General features: G+C 40.9%; 1 protein-coding gene across 1 annotated transcript in view; it reads right to left on the bottom strand.

Moving 5' to 3' along the window:
• The window catches only part of LOC143360263 (1-phosphatidylinositol 4,5-bisphosphate phosphodiesterase epsilon-1), a 128,438-nt gene that overhangs the window by 27,308 nt on the left and 77,813 nt on the right, over positions 1-23,317 (bottom strand). The window contains exons 6-10 of the mRNA XM_076798957.1: positions 21,629-21,960; positions 21,214-21,359; positions 15,180-15,375; positions 8,104-8,313; positions 4,902-5,129 (exon numbers count right to left, since the gene is read on the bottom strand). Coding sequence (XP_076655072.1) covers positions 4,902-5,129; positions 8,104-8,313; positions 15,180-15,375; positions 21,214-21,338 — 759 coding nt within the window. The 5' untranslated portion in view covers positions 21,339-21,359; positions 21,629-21,960. The remainder of the gene's footprint in view (positions 1-4,901; positions 5,130-8,103; positions 8,314-15,179; positions 15,376-21,213; positions 21,360-21,628; positions 21,961-23,317) is intronic.

Here is a 23,317-nt window from a genome sequence, read left to right on the forward strand (position 1 = left end):
GTGTTATTACGTATTGGAAAGCTTCATATTCTGGCAAAATCTCGCTTCATTATTCTTGGCGAATAATTCAACAATCGATACATACTGCACTCGTTTCTTTAATAATGCACAGTGACGGCAGCTCAATATCAAATGTCATCTAAAAATATTTCTCCTGTTTTACAATGTTAGTAAGCTTTCAATTCTGCTGCATGACTGAGTCTTTTCATTTGTGTCATCATGTTAATGAATTTGTGTTATAATGTAAATGTATAGGACGAGTACGTGGCTCGTATCAGACATTAATATATTAATGAACATTAACATTAATGAATTAATATTTGAAATGCGCGATTGCTCTCGAGAATACCGAAAATATTTGCAATTGACATTAACCTACATGTTACTAATTAAGCAACAATTTGTGCGAAAGGTCCAAGAATGGAAACAGTTAAAAAAAAAAAGATTTTCTTACTGCAAAAATAAGTCGAACACGTGGAATGACTATTTTTGCAGAAGAAAACATTTTACGACCCAGTCGAGATTGAAATTTTAATTAAATTAATAAAAAAGTGGAACAAAGCCTTTTGTTTATTCAGTTATCGAGAATCGACAAAATGAATATTTTAATATGTACTGATGATCGAAATATGAACATTCCTGCATTAAGATAATTAATTCGTACCGTACTTGTTCAAAGGAGTAAATTCATTGCACTCGGAAAGGTATAAAGCAAACATAATATATATAATAACGTGTAATGAACAGGGCATACAGTAATATCCAAGCAGAGAACGAGATGGTATTTGCAGTCGATTTCACTCAATTTAGTATACCGCGAACGTCGTTCATGCCACTGGCCTGAAATTTCAGACGAGCTGACACCGTGAGATTGAGTTTCAAAAAATATAATAACTTTGTCGACACTCACGGCACGATTTCGTATTTTCTGTCCGTGGAAAAACCAGTTGTAAAAATTAACTTTCCCCCCAACGCCACAGCATAGTTAGCTTGAAAGAATAAGTCTTCATTAATGTTGAAATCCAAACATTAATTCAACTGTGGATATTTCTGCAAATTTCTTGAAACGTACTCCTAGAAAAAGAAAGTTCAGTTTCATTTCCAGAAGTAAAATAACCCGAATGATTTCATAAAAAGTTCTTTGAAACTGCATTCAGTTCTATTCAAATTCTTTTTTAAAATCTCTCATTGCTTCTAAAAATATAATTAAGTCCACAGTATAACGATCAAATCCACATTTTGAGCTTCCGCAATTATTGTACCGTACCGACACAGCCAGCATAAAATTAACTCTCGATCGTTTCAGTATAGGCGTGATATACGATCATTTTATGTGGGATAAAAAAAAACTGTATCGATAGGAGCACTTAGAACAATGAATTTCTTCCTTAAACATAAAATTCCACTGTTTCGTGTTTCCAATAGCGTTTAATTTTGATTTACGACATTTTTTTCTACGTCCGAGCATTCCGAGATGGATTGTGTCCCAGGTGGACCATCTCGCAAAGATTACTATTCTTTTGCAACTGTACAAAGTCTCTAGTAAGATAAATTGCAATGGAACTAACAGAATGGCTTCTAACAGAAACGCTGACCACGGAAATTTTGCAATAATTAATTTTCCTCGTACATTACCTCAGGGAATCGGAAATTTTTAACTTTTTTTTAAATTTAATCCTGCAACCCTAGGATCGAAACTTGGACCTTCGGCACTTTCTCGCAAAAATGAATAAGATCACGTAAGAAGGAGTTAAAAATTTCTGGTTTCCCGAAGTGAAGTTTCGACCTAATCCTTCCAAAATCTCTGGGTTGATAATCGGCTGCAATTCGTGGTTTTCCGTTTCTTCTGTCACGCGGTAAATCGTTCTCACAAGAATTCCAAAGACCGAAATGGAGAGCCCGGTAATCGATGCGCTAATGAACGGTGGAAAAATCACGCGCCGGGCAATTCCGGTTGATCGCAATCTACGGAGGGGGCTATTAAGATCGTTTCAGCGATCTGAGGTTCGGTTTGCGGTGCGCACCGGATGGTACTGCGCGAAGAAAACCACGTTCATCGTGGCCCCGTGTTTATAAGCCTGATGGAACTTCTAATGCATTTAGAAGAGCTTTTATGCGGCCGCCTCTGAGTGCAGCCCGGTGTGGACACTTACAAAAGCACGGGCCGAGGACGCCCCGGTACGTATGCGCGTCAAATTATTTATCTTCTTTGGAATGCGAGTATGCTAATTTATGGATAGTCCGCCTATTCCCATCCCGAGGCCTGGGGTTGCCCATCATAATATTCCACGTATGCATTTCCGTACGGTTTATGGCGACTGCATTGCTTCTTTATTCAAGCACGTATACTTTTGTTCTATCTCCCATGGTACATTCCTTGTCGCTCAAAAATTAAATGTTTAAACGTTCGAATGACTTTTCGAACAGATTTCGCAGAAAATCGGTCACAGGAAACCTGTCAACCGATAATTCGTTCGCAACGTTTGTTTAAACCTGCAAATCTCCGAAGCGCCGGATAGCTTCCAACACAGCCGTACCGCCGTAAACGTGGTAGTAAAAGTAAATCAAAGTGAACAAATGCTTTTACAACAGACCGGGGAAAGGCAATGCACGAAGGAGAGCGTATACTCTTCTTTTCGCTCGCGGGTTCGAACTCGAAAAAGAGGGAAAGAAAGAAGGATCGATTGTTACTCGGCTTGAATATTAATCATGCGGTTGCAGCGAATTCCTCCTTTTCCCGGTTAAACGCGGCCAATTAACAAAAAGAGCACTTTCATCGAAAGGATGACCTGGTTTTGCCTTTCCAACTGTCCTCTCCCTCGTCTTCAGGGCGTCTTTCACCTTTAATCCTTTTCATTTCTGGCTGCTACCCCTTCTTACTCGCGGATCTTTGCCCCATCCTCCCTCTCTCTCCCCCCTCTCTCTCTCGGTCTCGCCCCATCTCGGCCCTCTCTTCCACGTGAATTTCTATGAGATATACTCTCTGAAGGCAGGTCGGTAAGGTTTGGCCCCCTTTGAAATCCTTTTGAAGTGCAAGGAAAACTACACCGTCGACGATGCCTTTTATCTTAACGCTACGGCCACGGCCCCCACAACTATGAAAATAGCTGAACGCTGCCCGTATTAATATTTCGAAATCGTCCGAGGGTAAGGTCGTGTCTTTATGCTCTTTCCACTACACACACCCCCTCCCTCCCTCCCGCCCCTCTTTCAAGGCTCGTCGCAGTTGTTTACGCAGAAACGCGCCCTGGACAAATAACCGCGAATCCAAAGGCACTTTTCGCATAATCGACCGAAAAACACGCGTCTCTCGCGATCCCTTTCACTGGAAACTCCAACGGACCCTTTTCTACACGTTCCTTGGCGATTGTTTACCGAAAGATGCCGTTCTCCCGTCTCGATGATTTTTTAATGGGTTATCGCAATGCTCTATTTGTTATTCCCTTCTGTTTTTCGTAAATTCTGTACTTTCTCCGATTTTGAAAAGCCTGCTGTGGGTCCTAAAATATTTTCGAGCCGATATTTTATTATCGCGGACCCTTTATGCGAAATAAAAATTACGACTGTCATAGAAACCTCCCCTAATAATTTTAATAGATAATGTAGTGTTAGCTTAGCAAAAGTTGTTCAGAACGGTGACTTTGACAATATACCTCAAGGACGTCAGAATCAGGAGGACCGTTTTCTAAATAATTACCCTGATTTTCTGTTGTAAGTGGCTGGATATCTTAGACTGTATCGATTTGTTTTTGCAGTTGGGTAACTACATGTTATTTGTTTTTTTAATTGTGTTTCTCCGCGTTTGGGATTTATTCTCAGGCGTGCCACACGTTGTAGCAAATTTAGCGAAGACGGAAATTAAATTTATTTATAACTTCGTCCTTGATTTTATAGCCATTCCGTTTGCCATGTATGTAGCAGATGCCTTATTCTGTCAAACTTCCAATAAATTCTTTATCTTGATTCGGAATCTTGTCAAGTTCCATTTAAAGCAACCCTATGTAGGTCACGGACCGGTGTCCGTGTATTGGAATAAGAAAATTGACTGGACTACTTGATAGTAGGCAAATGGAATCAATAGAACCAGCAAGATAATTCAAGTAAATAAAACTGAATGGAGAGACGATATAAAATAGAGTATGATAAGTCAAATAAATAAAATGAGCAAACTAAATAGGCAAGCAATAATAGAATAAGTAATAATAGAATAAGCAATAGTAATAGAATGGAGTGTAAGTGCTACACTTGGCACCAATATAGTTAGCAAATATTAGAGTCGTGATTAAATTCAATTTTTTTATATTTCCATGATTAGAATTTCACAAGTCTATTCAAACCAAAACTTTTCGAGGACATTTCTTTCGAAAAATGTCCTACGGTTAAATACTTCGAACGGAATCAAGCAAAACTTTCATAACTCTTTCAATCTCAGTCATGAACACGAATATACACTCTACCCACTTCCAACTAATTAAAATCAGGTTTATTCGTGCAGGACGAATCTCCACGGGATCAAAGCGAAGTTTCTAAGCTGGAAAGCCATGCGCGCTCGGATCGGGGACCTCGGTGCAAAAATCAAATACATCGAAATTTCCAAGGTTCTTCGGACTCGTCAAAAAATCAGCAATATATAAAAATGTGTCGCACGAAGGGTTGAAAATTGGTACAAACAACTTTCCATTTCCCCTTATCTACACCCTTTGCAAATAAATCCAAGCCCACAGACAGGAAAGACTAAAAATTGGTTCTAATTTTTTGGTCCAGGGGTTGCAAGTAAAATTTCAGCAGATACAATTTAATAAAAAAAAAAAAAAATGGAGTTGTCGTTTCCAACGAGGTCCTCAATTGCGAAAGCAAAGAAAAGTGCATATTATGTGTTTGTACACGGGAGAGAGCTTTACCTGGAGAAGATGCAAATCCATTCCAGAGTGCGGCGCAGCGACAGGAAATAATGCAACGCCATGGTCGATCGTGAACGGCTGCACCGGTTTGTAGGAATCGAGATCGAGGTGATAGTCGTTCTCGTCGCATTCTTCGACCATGTAGGTTTGCTCGATTGCGGTCGTATGAATGCTCAGGGTGCGATGAAGCGAGCTGGTCGTTGCATCCTTGCCGCGCGCGTGTCGATGCTAAACAGAAACGCGGGCGCGCACACCAGTCCTCATGAATATTTAGAAACGTTTCGGCGATGCCGTATATATTAATTTCGCATTTCTATTTCAGATCGTGAACGAGCGAACTCTCTCTCTCTCTCTCTATCTCTCTCGCGCGGAGTACCAAACCAAACTCCATTACGGCGAATTTAGACTTTTCACTTTGCAAGCGCATCCCGGATCATCCGGCCACGGTGAAAGGTGCGAAGATCATTCGTATTTCATCCGAACCGATTACCACACCGATGTTTATGCAATTTTTGTAAACGAATTTCAGAAAAGTTTACTATGGGGGCACCACTTGCCTATATTAATCATATTTTTAAAGCAAAATGCATATTTAAAAGGAAGAATATTCGGATGAAAAATATTCAAAATTGTATGTCTCCTTTTTAATATTAATTATGCTTTAAAAATATAATTGATGTAGGCACAGGTACCCCTATAGTAATTGGGTCCCTTAACGCCTAGTCTTTGTAGATCTGAAGTGACTAGGGACCAGGGGGATCTGAGACTAGGGGGTAAGGGACCCAATTACTGTGGGGGCACCAACTGCCTATATTAATCTTACTTTTAAAGCAAAATGCATATTTAAAAGGAAGAATATTCAGAAGAAAAATATTCAAAATTGTATGTCTCCTTTTTAATATTAATTATGCTTTAAAACTAAAATCAATGTAGGCACAGGTATAGTAATTGGGTCCCTTACCCCCTAGTCTTTGTAGATCTGAAGTGACTAGGGACCAGGGGGATCTGAGACTAGGGTGTAAGGGACCCAATTACTGTGTGGGCACCAACTGCCTATATTAATCTTACTCTTAAATCATAACGAATATTAAAAAGAAAATATTAAATTTTATTAACTCTGCTTTAAAAATACAATTAATATAGGCACAGTGATTGGTACCCCCACAGTAATAAGGTCCCTTACCCCCTAGTCTTCGTAGATCTGAAATGAATAGAAATCTTTTTCTAAATAATTTAAAAATATTTTTTTCTGAACAATCTTAAAACAATTTTTAAGCGTCAATCTTTAAATCTACATTGCCACGAGTCCCGGGAAACAATTTTTCAAAGTTTTCCCAGACGGTTGAAGAAGAGTCTTGGTGATAAAAATGGAACTAGAAAGATTTGGCGATGGGGTGCGTCACCGAGGATTCCCGTCGCATTTGTTGCCAAGAAAAAATGTTCTGCAGGAAGTATTTTACCCGGACTCATGCTGGAGACTTTGATTTCGCTCTGTGGATCCACGTATGAGAGTTAGCTATCCCCTGGAGATCACATGTCCGAGTGCGAACAACGCGTTAGTCGCGACTGCTATGGCCGTGTTGCCGCGAGTATGTCTGCAGGTTTGCGCGAGTATGTCTGTCAAACGTAATAGCGGAGCGGAGTGACAACGGGGCGAGGATGGCGGAGATAGAGCCCGCGGGCTATCCCAACGATGCGGTGGCAATAGCTCTTTAGCTACCTTGACAGCTCAACTACTTCTGCTTCTAGACAATGGTCCTTGGGCCATTGTCGAGCACCTAGGATCTTAGACGCAACGCATTCGGCGGCGAGCGGACGAGAAGAGAGGTTCGTTTCTGAGTTTTGCCGGATAACTATGCCCCCAACGAATTTTTCACTTTTAACTATCATCCTGGAGAAACTAAATTTTTCGTGGAATTAAATCCAACCTTTCCGAGCTAGGTTCATTATTATTTTAATTATTGCGTCCAGGCTTGCACCCATTGCAATCGTACCCAGGGAATATTTACTTTCTCTCATTTATATATTTTATTGCAGGGAATATTTATTTCAGTTCTTCTGATTTTTGGTAATTAAATAAGTTTCAGAGAATTATGTGGAAGTACAAAATATATAAAATTTAATACTCGAATTTAATTAATTTTTTGTCTCCTGACAAATGCTCCGTACAATGTTTATAGAATACTATTTATCGTTGTTTATGCTCCCCTGGGATAATACCAATGAATTTCTGTTTTAGTAAAAATGTGCCAGAAAAACCTGTGGAACTTTCGTGGAGGGAGCAATTGCTAACAATTCTTTACACTTTCCAGTTGACTTTGAAAACAAAGGAAACGATAGGGAACATTCGTTCGGAAAGCTCTTTCTGTGCGGAAAAAAAGTCCACATAACAGCGGTGGTATTTTATAGGTCGTTTTGTATTGGCAATCGGACTCTTTTTTTTTCATATTTTCTCTACGTACAGTTTCGTTTGTCCAGAAAACGAAGGATCCCGGTTTCGTGTCGCTTTCCGCGGATGAGTAAAAGGCTGGAAAACCCCGTGCGTTTTCGCGTCACAAGGAAATAACAATACAAGTGTTTTAACACTTTGACGGGCGTTAATCCCGCATACGTGACTTAGCTCCTCTATTCAGTGGGGTTATCAGTGGGCTGTCACGTGTGCGTGATTTTAATCTTCCGTGCATTATGCCATCGTCCACTAAACTTATCTGACGTTTGTTTAAGTTCAGGTCTTTGCCCGTATATTCACCAGGGTATCTGGGTTTATATATATCCCGCGACACATAGTCTGACCACGAAGAAGATAGTATACGAAAAATTAGCCGGAGTCTACGCCCGAGTCATGCAAAGTAAAATTTAATGCATAAATTTTCCTCATCGTGAAATTTCAATATCGATATTTAAAATAATAGTATTGAGAGCTTTGGAACGTTACCAACGAATGTTTAAAATTTCCTTTTTTCGGGATGTTGCTTAATTATTTCGGAGCACTGTCAGTGGGAAATTGTTTTAATATTTAATATTGATCGACAAACGAACCCCGAGCGAAGAAAATTCTCGTTTCTTTCGTTCAATTTCGAAGGACTCTGTATCTCATTTGTCCGCGTTTACGCCGTCGTTTCTAATGAAAAAAAATTCATAACGCGAGATAAAAACGGCAGAGAGAGAGAGAGAGAGAGAGAGAGAGAGAGATTGATCGTACCTTATGGAACTCGGCAATCTTCTCGAGGACAGAGTTTGTATCACGAACGGGAATATCCTTCTCCGATCTGTCCAAGGAACTGTTCCTTGAGATACACTCCGACGGCGATTCCGCGATGGTCTCGATTCTCGTGGGTTGCCTCGCGCAGGACACGATTTCGGGGTCCTTGTGGCGCGGAGACTCGCGGTTGTCCTTGCTGTCATCCTGAGGCTGCAACACAAATTTTGCCGAAGTCGTTAACGCTTTGTCACGTGCATTCAAACTGGAACAGGCTAAAACACAATTAATTTCCTGTGATAAACGCGAAAAAGAGACGTGAACAAAATTGTGGAAAAATCCGGAAATCTGGAAATCTTTTGGAAAAATCTTCTATTGGTCGAAACTGCAGAGAAAATACTGAAAGTTGCTTTCTATATCGAAAATTTAAGAAATACTTTAGATCCGTGCCAATTACAGCGATTTCCCTATATATGTCGCCAAGGTCAGTGTGATAAACGTCGCGGAATTATCCCCACGGCTCGGGTATGTCTCCTGCAGGATACTTGACATCGACAAGACCCGTGTCGCTGACATATATCGAGAGTTCAGTGTATATTGATTCTAAAAATTTAATTCCTTAAAATAAAAATCGAATTTATTTGTCGAATACATTACATTGTTGCTCGATGGAAATAGACGTCCCGGTAATCAATATGGAGGTGGAAGAATCGAATTTGTCCGCTTGGAATCAATGGCGTGTGGACGAAGGATACGGTTGATTAAGCGCCGAGTAAAATGTGAAAGCTGGTACGATTTTTTTCTTTCTTTTTCCGTTTCTTTTTTTTTCCCCCCGGAAAGCCGATAACATTTCATCGTCGCCGGCGATGGTTCATTCGCGTGATCCTTGGGGAGAATCTTTGCTTAGTCGCCGGCTGAAAGCTCTTGGTGTTCTCGGAACCGTATTAATGTTAATACACGGCCGTCGATTCCCTTTCAGGCAAATAGAATCTCTCGATTTGAGAACGTGAGAGAGAGAGAGAGAGAGAGAGAGAGAGAGAGAGAGAGAGAGAGAGAGAGAGAGAGAGAGAGAGGCAGGAAACGACCGGCGCAAAAATAAAGGATTCGTCTGGATAGGGCATTTCCACCCTTTTTCCATTTCACGGTATTTCATTTCGTTGTATGTGTATTTTACCGAACCCCCTTTCAACTTGAAAATTGCTTGACCCACAATCGATTTCTGTTCTCCGTTTGTTGTTAATATTCCGAGAGAGCGCCTACAGTATTTCATTTTTAAGGGTCCGGGGATGATATTTCATTCCTCTTTTTTTTTCTTCTCCAATTCAAGGGTACGCGTCACGGTATCTAATATCTTTATTATACTCGCTTCGATAATAGATCTTTCCGGGCGTTAAAGGAACTTTGAGTCGGTGCAAATATCGATTCTTCAAAAGTGGGGCTTCGTTTTACCTTTTTTTTTTTCTGCTTCTGACTTACTAGTTTGAAAAATTCCCGGTGATATCGAAGAGTTTTTATTTCAGAGTGTATCTTATATTTTAAACGATTATCATTCGCATCTCGTTACCAAGAACAACTGGCGTACGCAGATTGGTAATCTCGAGGTTTAGTCGTTGAAACAATCGCGGCAACGACCATACTCGGCCCGGTAAATCCTTTTTGTTCGGGTTCGCGGGCGCGCATTATTAAAGCCACCTGCAAAACCCGGTCTTACGATTAAACACAGGGACTCGCGGCGGCGGTGCTCTGTCCTAGACACAATAGACAGTGAACGGTGAATATGATCGGGAACTAACTAGGCTAGAACTGGGACTGATTGTACTGTTTCATGAATTGCATAAGCTATTTCAAGAGTCGACGAGACCGGCGAGACTAAGCTGTCTCGAACGTGCCGGGCCCGCCTAACAAGGAAACTTCGCTAACCCAAAAAAACTCGGAACTCTTTCTCCAAAGTGTTCCAGGCTTTTCGAGAACTCCGGCAATCTTCTTCTGCCACTTTTTCTTTCGAGTCCTCCAGGCGAAAACAAAGCATAAAGGGGTACTCGGGTTTTTCAAGTTTCAGCAATTTTTCCCGGAAAAACTATCGAACCCTTTGCATTGAAATTTTGCACGCATATTCACCGGTACTTGGAGCCCATCTACCATTTTTTCAAGTAAAAATAACCAAAATTCCACGAGTTATATATTATTTTGTAGAGTACCTTTTGGAAACACATGGGTAGATGAATGATTCCGGAAGTTTTTTATTAATCAGTTATAAATGTAGTTGTGGTCCAAAGCAGGAGAAATTATGGGCTCCTTCCGGCCCCCGCATACTTCGCCCTGGTATAGCGATTACGATAACCCGGCAGCGAAATTTTTTCCCGCGGTGTTTATGCTAATCAGCCAGATAGCGTGACTGCGGTGTAAAATGTTGCCCAGGGAGGAGAATATTTAGGGATCCTATTAATATTTATTTAATTGTAACGGAATGGTCAGTCCTCGGCTGAAATAGGATTAGTTCTCAAAAAATTGGAATTTGCAAAAACATGTGACGAAAAAGTAAACACCGATTTAACTAATTATTCGGTTTTAAACAACTTTGGACATCGTCAAAACAAAAATCACCGTTCCGCTAACCTAATTCCATCCACGATCAATTATGCTATCAACACAATACATTTATTATGCAGAATTAATTCTAAGAGATTATTGTCTCGCGCCGTGATGACGTCGAACTGGCTCGACGAATAAATGTTATTTATTACCGATGTTTTAACCGTGGGCGAAATTCGAAGTTGTTAACGGAACTATGGGGGGGGGGGCGCACTTTGCACCTGTGGAATCACCCCCTAAATCCTTTAGATTTACAACCTTCGTCTGGTATGTTTTCGAGTTGACAAAGCACTTTGTCGAAGGCATTAAGGTCATTGAAACTGAGAATCCCTCTTGTAGGGATCGGTCGCTGTCACGATAAATTTTATGTTTACGACGGGACAGCAGTGCACAAGGTATCTTACAATTAATAGTCCGATAGAGGATGCAATTCATCGTGGAAAATTAAAACGGGAGAACAAGATAAAACGCTTTCCCGCTAAGCCACGTTTCACTGAAAAAAGAAAATAACAATTTACGGACTCCTCCAAGATTTTACATAATTTTCAGTGAAAATTAATACTGCGAAGATATTAAAGGTCCTGCAGTAAAGGGGGCGATTATACGTTAAAAAGTAAGTCGAAATTTAAGGGTTAATTGAAGGTACTAAGTTTAAAAATTAATTTTATATTACAAGAAATCTTAAGCATAGGACCTCGAGAGAAATCCTAAGTCGGAATTTAAGGTTAATTTTAAGCGTTAGTTTAAAAATTAATAATCATAAGAAATCCTAAGCATAGGACCCCGAGAGAAATCCTAAGTCGGAATTTAAGGGTTAATTTAAGGTGTTAGTTTAAAAATTAATTATTATAAGAAATCCTAAGCATAGGAGCCCGAGACAAATCCTAAGTCGGAATTTAAGGTTAATTTTAAGCGTTAGTTTAAAAATTAATAATCATAAGAAATCCTAAGTATAGGACCCCGAGAGTAATCCTAAGTCGGAATTTAAGGGTTAATTTAAGGTGTTAGTTTAAAAATTAATTATTATAAGAAATCCTAAGCATAGGAGCCCGAGACAAATCCTAAGTCGGAATTTAAGGTTAATTTTAAGTGTTAATTTAAAAATTAATAATCATAAGAAATCCTAAGCACAGGACCCCGAGAGAAATCCTAAGTCGGAATGTAAGGGTTAATTTTAAGCGTTAATTTAAACATTAATTTTATATTACAAGAAGTCCTGAGCATAGAACCTCGAGAGAAATCAGGCGAAATTCCCAAGCAGATTTGCGTTTCAAACGGACAATAAAATGAACAACACTGCTTGATGGTGTTTTCAATATCAGAACGAGTGTGTGCGCAGCGGTTAATAAAATATTTCAGCTATACAGGGGGCTATTAGCGCGGCAGCGAGCGTGTTAATTGCGGCAATCCACTTTAGACAAGCGAATGCAGGAGGGCAAATTCGCAGCTGCGAACGAGTTCGGCAAATAAATAAACTTTCCCCGTGTACACTGCTGCCCGTTGCTATACTGTAAGTTGCATAACCGGTAAACGAATGCCGACGCGCGATCACCGAGAACGCGTGAAATATTTTGCGAGACAATGATTTCGTTACATGTCACCGGCAACAACGTCAAGTAATCAAGCTGAATATTAGTAAGTACGTGCTGCGATAAAGTCTCTGGCCGCTGCGGAACAACTGCGGTCCCGCGGGAGCAAACTTCGTGCCCGCAACCCGTTATCCTCCGACCATTGGACATCGCCTAATTAGACCATTCGCCGGTTCGGTCATTTTATCGGGAACCAAAATAAATCTGTATTACGTTGCGCGCATTGTCACCGGAAGAAATGATACTCCCTCGTCGAGGCTCTTCCGAGATTTCGTGTATTTCGAAATTCAGCTTCGTGAAAGTAGAAATTGTAAAATTCGAAGAACGTTACAATTTCGATATATTCCCTGAAAAATATCACTCATTGAAGTATCGAAGACAGCCGTGGACCGGTTGCAGTTTTCGGAGGCGACGAGCATCGGCAACAAGAGCAAGTAGTTTCCGCCGGCCTACAACCATCATTGCTGCTGGAGGCCGATAGAAACCCCTAACCTTGTTGCCACCTGTATTTCTTCTCTCTTCTCGGTTTTCGTCGACGCCATCTTCGTATTCGGTTTCCCCGACTGATCTTCGGTTTCGCGTTCTTCTCGTACGTCGCACATAAAAGTATCGCATCAACCCTCGACCGCAAACGGTTCCCAGAGCCGATACAAAGCTTATGCAAATGTTGACAACTCCTGTTCACGTGGCACAGTATAACGCAGTATAACAATTTTGTTATACAACAGTTTTGTTATATATTATTTCCGCAGAAATCAACCCTCACCGCGTGTCTTTACTACATTACTTTCTAGTTACATATTTTTACATTATATTATTTTATGGTTTACTCCCACCACTTAGAATTATCCCCACTACTGGAGTATATAATATATGCAATATCTCTGATGATCTCCTGTCCGATACATGTCCGTGGCTGGACCCGTGCTTTGGACATGTATCGGGTAGACACTGTACTCTTACAGTGCCTTTAAACTATTGCATATTTATGTAGGATTTTCATTTGTAAATACAACGAACCAATAATAATACGCTACAGCAAAAACAATGATAACGAAGATGGTTTCATGTAAAATGAAGTCTACAAAATGAAACATGAAATACCTTATGTGGTTCAAGGCAATGAATAGTGACGTTATAAAATAATGATTTAAGCACAGAAATTGTGGACGAACAGCAGAATGAGTTGTCACACTTTCCGTAAAATGGTGGAGTAAATGCGATAGGTTTCAAAGCGAAGAAAAAGTGTTGCAAAATAGGACTTGGGGGAGGTTAAACGGAAATGCTGTTTCGAGTGGAGTGCAGTTGCAAAACGTTTCGGGTTCGGGGTGGGGGGTGGGGGGGGGGGGGTGCAAAAATACCGTGAAACCCGTTGAACCAGGATTTGATAAAGGACGACAAAAGGACGTTCACGGACTCGTGTTTCCGAGTTTCAACGAGTCCGGCCGAGGCGCGCGTTAGTAGCCCATATCGGTGTGTTTTTTGTTTTGTTACCCCCGCCCCACGTTTTGAAGTGGTCAAACGAAAGGAAAGGGGGTCCCCGGTAATTTGAGTAGCCGCCCTCTCCTATCTCCGGGGCAACCTTTGACCTCGTTCGTATTCCATGGTTCGACGCTTTCGGCAGAGACACCGAACGGAGGAGAATGCACGGGGATTTTATCGAGGAAGTTCCTCCGTTGGCCGTCCGCCAAATCGTACGTGTAGCTCGCCTGTGAAATCATTCGATCTCCGTGGATCTCCGGCTGCTGGGCTCTTCTTCTCTACGTTTCGCGCGTTGCTTCGCCTACGTTCGCTGCCATTTGAATAAGTGATAGCGCAAAACGCCCGGCATTCGCGCCACGTGCGAACTGTTCAATCATTGATTCGCATTAATCTCCTAACGTATCGCCTCGAGGAGCTGCGCTATTTCCCAACGGTTCGAAATTCTACAATTTCTTTTTTTATATACGAAATTACGTTCCCCTGAAGAAATTAATTTGTACCTTTTATTGCGCGATATTTGAAAATAGTATTTTCGGAAAAATTCAGCTCGGTATCTTGGACCAGAACCGTGGGTGCCATCTTTTCAAAGCCATTTCTACGAAACAGTGTTTGTGGACCGGATCACAGAAACTCGAATAAATCTATGCAACGTCAAAAATTAAATAGTCTCTGCTCCTGAATTTTTTCTCGAAGAAGAAAAGAAAATTAGGCTATCGGAAACGGAAGGACTGCGAAGCACCGATTACGGCACCAGATTAGAGAAGCTCATATAAATCTATGCAACGTCAATAGAAAAATTTAAATAGTCTCTGCTCTTAAAATTTTCTTCAAAGGAAAGAAAATTGGGCTATCGGAAACAGAAGGACTGCGAAGCACCGGTTACGGCCCCAATTTAGAGAAACTCAAATAAATCTATGCAACGTCAAAAAAGGAAAATTAAATAGTTTCTGCTCTTGAAATTTTCCTCAAAGAAGAAAAGACAATTAGGCTACCGGAAACGAAGGGGCTGTCGCTCCCGCGCGCGGTTCAGAAATATCTGGGCTTTCCTCGTAAATTAGCCGAGTATTAACAATCGCAGACCCGTCGATTTTTGTTACAGCGATCGCCTACTTTGCCGTGTTACATCGCGTAGCGTTGTTCGCGGAGTGTAAAACCGATGCACGTTCGAATTGGCACAGTTCCACGGCGCGGCGACGCGCGACAACAACAAACAGGGATTCGTTTGCTAGAGATATAAACTTCGCTGGTGAAAATCCAGCTCGCGAGCGCCGCGCCGTGACACAATAACGGGCGAAACAAGGCTTTTGTCTCAGCCACGGAATGTTCGCGACGCGTCGTTAGAATTCTCCCCCCGCTCCGCCCCCCGATGATCTATGCAAAGAGTACCGGCGCGCAAGTCAGAGTTTAATGGTTTACCTTGGACTCGGTTGCGATGATGTCCCGCAATTCCTTCAGGAACGGTCCGAAGAACGGGATCACAGGGCATTCCGGCATCGCCAGCGCGCGGCCGAGCGCCGACTCATACTCGTTCGACAGAAACGCGGCGGACAGAGTTTCCAAAACTGTTGGGGGCTCGCTTATTAATTGCCAGAACAGCTTCAGATTGGTGGATCTGCAAGCAAATATTTGATTTCGTTAGTGACCACACCGTAAACGCTCGTATTTTGTCGATTTAGTCGAACTTTGAACGCGTTCTCGGAGACACTGTTCTCGACAGCTTTTGTTTGAACGTGTCACCACCGCTTGGGCTTTAATTGTAACTCTGTGAAACTTTTGTCAAGACATTCGTGAGATTTTTCTGATTAAAATGAGTACAAACACGACACCGTTCGATGCACATTTGATTGTTTAATTCACGATTAAGGAGAACCTCGATTATCCGAACCGGGCATCCGAATTCATAAAAATGAAAGCAGTTCAATCTAAGGAAATTCTTTATTTAACAATAGGTTTACGGACCCGTCAAAATGACGGGTTCTAATATTTTTTATTTAAAATTATTAAGATTCTAAGGAGGCATACATGAGAAATTATTTAGCATTTCTTTGAAAAATTTGGGTAGCACGTTCTTGTTATTTTTGCAAAGAGATGCAAAACAGTCGCTTTTAGTGCTCCGTGAGCCTAGTGTTAATCTAAAAAATTGAATGTAAAGGATTTAGATAAATTGAATTTACCCTGATGCGAGAAATAAGAGTTAACAATACTGATGCATAAGAAGGAAAAATTTGTGACTAAAAATAAAATTCGTTTGACCAGCAACCCAGTAAAAGAAAAGACATATAACTGTAACAAGTGGTGTAATATTACCTTAAGGAACGAAATTCGGAATTGGGTCACGAGAAAGGTGGTCTAAAATTATAGTGTTCCACATTCATTGTCTATTTCGGTGGCCGAATGCCGACAGGAGAAAAAATGAAATAATTGAGATTTTCAGATTCAACAATACTATCGAATATTCGATCTTGGAATGGTTGGAGTTCGCGCGGAAATTACATATCAAAGATTCGGTTAATTTTCAAAGTTTAAGATCTCTATTGTAACAGGGGCCGCGTGAATGAAAGTTCGACGGTGTAATAGGTCACGGTGTCGCCGGTCGCGTAAAATTTCAACTATTCAGTTGATCGCATAGTTCTCGAAACTGAAGCTCAACGGCGAAACCGTGCTGCGATGGTGAATTACACGTACAGTCGCTCGCGAAAGTATTCGAACGCTGATATTCGCAACATTTAGCAAGTATCCACGATAAAGCGAAGTGTTCCGAACAATGCAGCGAGGAAATTGGCTCAAGATCGTAATTTCGAAAATTAGAAAATAATTTTCTAGCATATTGCTAACCGGTCAAAGCACGTTTCACAGACTTGTGAAAATACTCACGGTCTACGTAAAACTTAAAATCGTGCAAACATCAAAAACGATTTGAAAATACCATTACTTTCAGTTCATCCAAATTAATAAAAGGAAAAAGAAGCTTCTGTAAATCACATTTTTATTTTGCATAAACTAGTCTAATAACCGGTCAGTGATTTGTTCCGATATAAGACGATGGCTATCGCCGTATTTCGGACGAGGGGGGCAGAGATTTTCCTATTTCGGAATAAACATCGTCGTCTTATATCGGAACACAACTGTATTGCGTGAAAATGCATTGAATGAAATCTTCTCTATTTTGCTGTCTGAAAAAAGGGACAAACCCGATACTTGTGGAGGGTAGTGTACACAGAAACATAGTGATCGGAATGGTGGTGCATGGAACGAGGTTCGAGCACGAAGAATTATCATCCCGTTCGCGGTTGCACGAACGGCTTCCGGTTTTACAGTGGCGGCCAATAAAATCTACTTTATTTCTACATTTCCCGACGAACACCGTCGTCAAGGGGGGCCCACTTAGGGCAAACCTTGTTCCCCATCGGTAAACACGCGGAAAAGCTTCGGGGGACGTTTTAATGACGGGAAGAGAGCCCCGGCGAATTCAGAAGCGTCGAGGCAATGATTTGAAAGCGGTTGAACCTTTTCAGAAACGATTATTGCGATGCTTGCGTTTGCACCTTTGACGACGGAACGCTCCCGCCGTAACGTCGTCCATTTATGTTGAAATATAACGGCACTCCATTTAATGGTACTTCGAAAATAGGTCTCCGCGTCGTTCGGCCTACAACTGCGCCGAACAATAAAAATATAACTCGGATACGGCCCTCCATGCAAATCGTTTGCGTATCGCGTTCTTCAGCTTTTCGGACTCGGTTATTTAATAGTAATTCTGCCTGTTACCGTTCTCAGCTACCTCTTTCGCATAAAAAGAATTTCAGTTCGGAAGGTTACCTTGCAATTAACCCCTTTTTGAATTAGGTTCGCGGCGAATGCTTCGAATCACCGAATTTAATAAATCTGTTAAATTCCTATTCCTATTTTTATTTTATAGTATACTCAATTCATTTTTTAATACTTTTTATACTTTTCTTTTTCCTAGGTACGTTTGACTTATTTTATTTACCTCAATATTATAATATATGTAACGTTTATTTTGTCATTCCATTGTTAAGAGGAGGAAAAATTAATTTATAATTCAGGGAAGGATTTTGTAAACGTCTTGTAGTGAAATGAACCGCGGGAATTAGGAGGAATTCTCTAAAGTATTGTTCCTCGCTGAATTATTCACCTGCTGTAATTGTACCTATTACATGCCTTGTTATCTCTTTCGCATTGAAGCTCCTTGTTGCGAAAGATGCCCCGAAGTTAATCCCTTGTCTTGTAATATCAAGTTAGTTTCGCGGCGAAGACATTTAATGGAATTTCATAAATTTCAAAATTCCAAGATGAACATTAATCGAAGGGAAATAATACCTTGTGCTTATGAATATTTGACATTTAACTATATTTCTGCAAAGAATGTATAATATTTTCTTTTAAGTAATAACCCGTTGCACATAATCTGTCGTCTGTGAAATTACATTAATTAAGTAAAAATTACCCAATTTACCCCAGCCACAAAAACAAACGGTTTCATAAGCGACTCTATTCGAATTGCTATAACTCCGGTAAGAATGGTTATATATGAATCAGAAAAATACTGCATGTTCCCTAAAGATGAACAAAAGCATTCAAAAAGTTTGCAATTGGTATGCCAATTAATTTTGTTTAAAAAAATTACATTACCGTAACCAATTTATCCCAGCTAGGAAAACAAGTGGTTTCAAAAGCCCCTCTATTCGAATTGCTATAACTCCGGTAAGAATGATTATAAGTGCATCAGAAAAATCCTGCATGCTCTCTGAAGATGAACAAAAGCACTGACAAAGTTTGCGATTGGTATGCCAATTAATTCAGTTTAAAAAATTACATTATCGCAACCAATTTGTCCGTACTGCAGAGACAAGTTGATACTCCGGTAAAATCGCACTAACCTCGCCAGGGTTAAAGTGTACGTGCATCGTGAAAATTCCGTATGGTCTCTAAAGATGGGCAGGAGTGCCGACAAACATTTGCATTTGCAAACATCGCAGCACTTCGCGGCGGTAAAAGTAGCGGGGCTGTTTAAATCTAGAAAAACGGGGTCGGTAAACGCGGTATAAATAATGCGTAACGGCGAATGCAGTAATCCGTAGCCGCGCGAATGATCCATTGGCTGGCAAAGAGTCCGTGAAAAATTCGCGGGGAACGGTTTCGCGATTATTTTTTCGCCGAGAGTTTACTCTCTGCGCTGCGAAACAGTTTCGCAGTTTCGCAGTTTCGCAGGTTCTCGGTCGGCGGAATGCGGTTAGAGTGCGAAATCATTTCAGAAACCGCGCGGCGAAACGCGAGGTGGGGAGGGGGTAAATACGTTTTAAGGAAAAACCGTGGCCCCGGCTCGACAGGTGGGGAAATTTCTTGCGGAGTGCGGGAAATGCATGTACCCGATATAAGAAGAGTAACCGCGGCAGAGCAGGTCGTAGTATTCCATAATGCATGCGACCTCAAAAATACGGAGGATCTTAACAGCGTAGCGCACCCGATACTTATTTGTTTTCTTCAACCAACGATTTTCCCGGGGTTAGTGTAACAATTCTTCTCGCGAGCGACGGCAAAGCGTTCCGGAAACCTTTCAATTACTCGGAGCACCGTTATTTCGAGAACATTACCATCTCGAGCACCATTTTGACTCCGCTCTGTCGATCCCGATAGCAATCAAAATTTCAAACAGTTTGTTCGACGGATACCAGACTGAGATATTGGGGGATCGTTCATTGATATCGAAGTGTGAATCTTTTATCGGAAAACCGATAAGATTTTTCTAAGTTTTGGAGGAACGTTTGACGATGAATTCTTTAGACGATAAATAAGAGGAATAATGTGTTTTTCAATTTGCGGAATTGTTGGGGACAGCGAACGACGCTAAAAAGATATGGAATTAATAAAATCTTTCACGAGTCAATTCCGCCGGAAATGGTAGCAGAATTGTGCAGTTCGCTGTCGACGAAACGATGCGATACAATGAAAGTAGATACGATAAAATAAGCCCTCCGCGGCAAAGTGGATCGAATAATAGAATCATAAAACAAATGAAAGCGACAATACCATTTTTCTGATACGCGTGCGCACATATTGGTTTCGCGCTCCTCAAGTATCATGTTTCCTCTATGCAAACATGGGTTCGTTGTGCACATAATAACATCAATAGGGTGACTGGAGGCGAACCGCCTCGTGTTTGTGTGTGTGTGAACAGCTTGTAAATATTAGACAACGGGAAATGTTCGCATGATTTTCTGTCAACGATGCTCCGAAATCGAGTTTCCATTATCGCTTAATCAACGTACATTTCTGAGAGAACGTTTCCAGAGGATTTAATGGAATTTAACGTTTTCATTGTTAATTTTTCCGAAACGTTACTGGCACGTTGTTTGCGTTGAAATATATTCTAATTATGATACAATTGTTCAGAGAATATTTACATTGCGAAAATGAATGATATGAAATGCAAATTAGTCGCATCGAGTTCGCGGTGTAGCGATATTGGTTTTTAATAATAATGGGACGAAATTCGAGAACATATGGACGGAGGACGTGTAACTAATTAAGTATGATAATATTACCATAGTAGATTGATTTTTACACGTCGAAATTACTACTACACTAATGAAATGTTGATATATATATATTCCGGTACATTTAATAAGTAAAATCATTTCATGTATAGTATAAAAACAAAAATGTATTTATCATTTAAAATCAGTATTGAAGAACGTTATTTAATGTCAATGTTTTCTCAAAGAACCCTTCCCTTTTTAATATTGTTTAAAAGAATTACTGTTCTCAGTGTTTTCAAAATTAATATTGAAAGAATCTTCACGGATTAATAAACTTAATTTGCTCTCGTCCAAAATATTTAAAAAACTTTTTGATTAATCCGAAGATTAATATGAAGTGTTTGAATTAGGAAAAATATGAACACGGAAATGAAATAATTGCTACGAGCGACGAGTTTGCTCGAACCAACTTTATTGCCTGTAGCTTAGAGCGTCCCAAGTCAATTTCAATTAATTTTCTTCTGCGTTCAAAGTCAGCCAAGAATGTTTTCGCTAAACGCTGCCACGAGCAACACGGTTTTTACTTCGGACAGGTTAAATTATGAGTTTCTTCGCACGCGAACATATGTACACGAAAGTGCGGAAACAGTTTCTGAATACGAAGATTAATAGCCCTCGTTGACGGTGAACGTGGCTTAATTATTTACCCCCGCAATTAATTAACCAGCTCGTAGTGGCTTTACGAATCGCGTTAAGATTGTTCTATTAATTATATCCGAATGGCCTACTAAAAACATTATTATCGTTTCGCTAGTTAAACTGCCAATAGTTCGAACACGAACCAGGTATGTGACCTGGTCTATTTCGTATCTGTTCATATTTTGTCGTATTTAGTGACTATTTTCCACTTTTTCTGAGAAGATGAAGCAGATATTATAGTGAATACTCACTTGAGGCCACCGATGATTTCCATGGCTGAGTTAAAGTTTCCGATGTTCCAGCAGGTTTGCGCGACACGAAGCAAACAGGACAAAACTGCCTGCTTCTCTTCTAACGTTGTGCTGTTTAGTATCATTTGCGTGGCCCATGAGCTTACCTAAACAACAGGTAATGCTGCTTCAGAGAATTATGTAATTTGTGCGAATACCTGACATGTAATTTACACAATTGTAAATGGTGTACTCATTTTCACAAATTTTCTAAAAATCTAGAAGAGGTGAAAGTGGTTTCGATTGACTAGAAGATTTCTATTAATCGACTGGCACAGTTAATTTTCGTGATTTTGTATTCTACGAATTTTCACGCGCCGCAAATGCATAAAGATCGACAGTCGAAGAGTTCGAATGACGATTTGAAGGAGCGTACCTCATTGAAACGATTGATGAGCGTCTGTATGGAGCAGGAAATGTTGGGAACAGGCCAGTTCGACTCTTCCTCGGTCTGGGTCGAGTTGTTGGTGGTGCTGGGAGCGATGTAGCTGCGACTCGGCGACGGGGATGGCCTGGCAGGTGGGTACTGCGATTTCAGGTCGTGCACCACGTGCCGAAGGTATTCTTGCGGAGGTACCTGGTAGAACAGCTGGTATTCGGTCTCCGTCAACCTGAGCGCCACCTCCTCGGGGAAGCTCAGCAGCTTGTGCAGATCCTCCAGCTCCTCAGAGCTCCGAGGCGGCTGCGGCTGCGGCCGCTTCTCCAGCTCTGATTAAACAATCCGGCGAAAACCAACGTTAAAACCTCTCCACGTTTTTTTCCGGCGAATCCGCTTCCGTCAACATCCCCCACCCCGGAAAAGAAATTTCTCCGAACAATTCCCAGTGTCCTATTTATCTCACACGATCATTTCCAATTGTTCACATTATACTTAACTCTCGCATGCGACCCAAGCTTAATTCTCCCAAGTGTCCCATTTCTTTGCTTTTACTCGTGGCAATCGACACGTATTATTTCTATTCGACACGTTCAGTATTGTTGTACGCTGGATTTTTTTTTTAAATTACCAGAGTTACTAATTTCAACGTTGCAACCACTCCACGTTTTTTCACAATTTCCAGTGTCCTATTTATCTCACACGATCATTTCCAATTGTTCACATTATACTTAACTCTCCCATGCGACCCGAGCTTAACTCTCCCAAGTGTCCCATTTTTTTGCTTTTACTCGTGGCAATCGACACGTATTATTTCTATTCGACACGTGCAGTACTGTTGTACAGTGGCTTGTTTTTTTTTTTTAACTACCAGAATTACTAATTTCACTATTGTCAGCAGTGTTAGGAAATTCCATTTCGAGGTAAAACCTGCCGTAAAAAAGGGAAACTGCGAGAGTAGAAATTCGCGAAGAAAGTGAGAAAGGAGAATTCGAGTTTTTGAACCTGTCAAGGGGGAGGGGGGCGGAGGAAATTTAAATAGAACGGTGAGCATTGCGAGGGAACAACAGTGATTTCATTTCGCGAGCCGTTTCGCGAAAAAAAGCTGAAACGGCGTGTGTGAAGAAAAAAAAAGTAGGGAATTTAGGTCTGCGCGTTCACCGAAGCACACCGAAAAATTGTAAATCTGACCTGGTTCCGGGGAAAAATAATTAAGATTGGCGCGACTCGTTGAACCGGACGTGTACTAGCATAAATACCCGGTAGAGGTACACACATGCATGTAGATCTATAGACGGGGAGACATGGAAAATGGCGGGGCTGGCATTCGTATACGCGCCTCCGAGTAATTCGACGTATCCGGCACTGGTTATTAAAGCAATTCATAATCTCCCGGGCTGTCTAGATTTGAATATAATGCCGGGCGAACGTTGCTCGAGAGTCGGCCGCATAAGTGATTCGCTTATCCTTACAAACTTCGAACGATAATGTAAATTATACCGGTGAACGCGCAGCCGGGCGCATCTATCATCCGCTCGATGGATCGATCCGCTCGATATTTCATGTTTTACGGAAACAAAGAATTCGCGGCGGTGTACAAAATAATCGTACACTATTTTAGAAAAGAATCACTTTTCCGAAACTGGACCGGGAGGCTCGAGTTTTTATTTTTGACACGTCAGAAGAATC

This window comes from Halictus rubicundus, chromosome 13 (genome assembly GCF_050948215.1).
Source record: "Halictus rubicundus isolate RS-2024b chromosome 13, iyHalRubi1_principal, whole genome shotgun sequence".
NCBI classification, from domain to species: domain Eukaryota; kingdom Metazoa; phylum Arthropoda; class Insecta; order Hymenoptera; family Halictidae; genus Halictus; species Halictus rubicundus.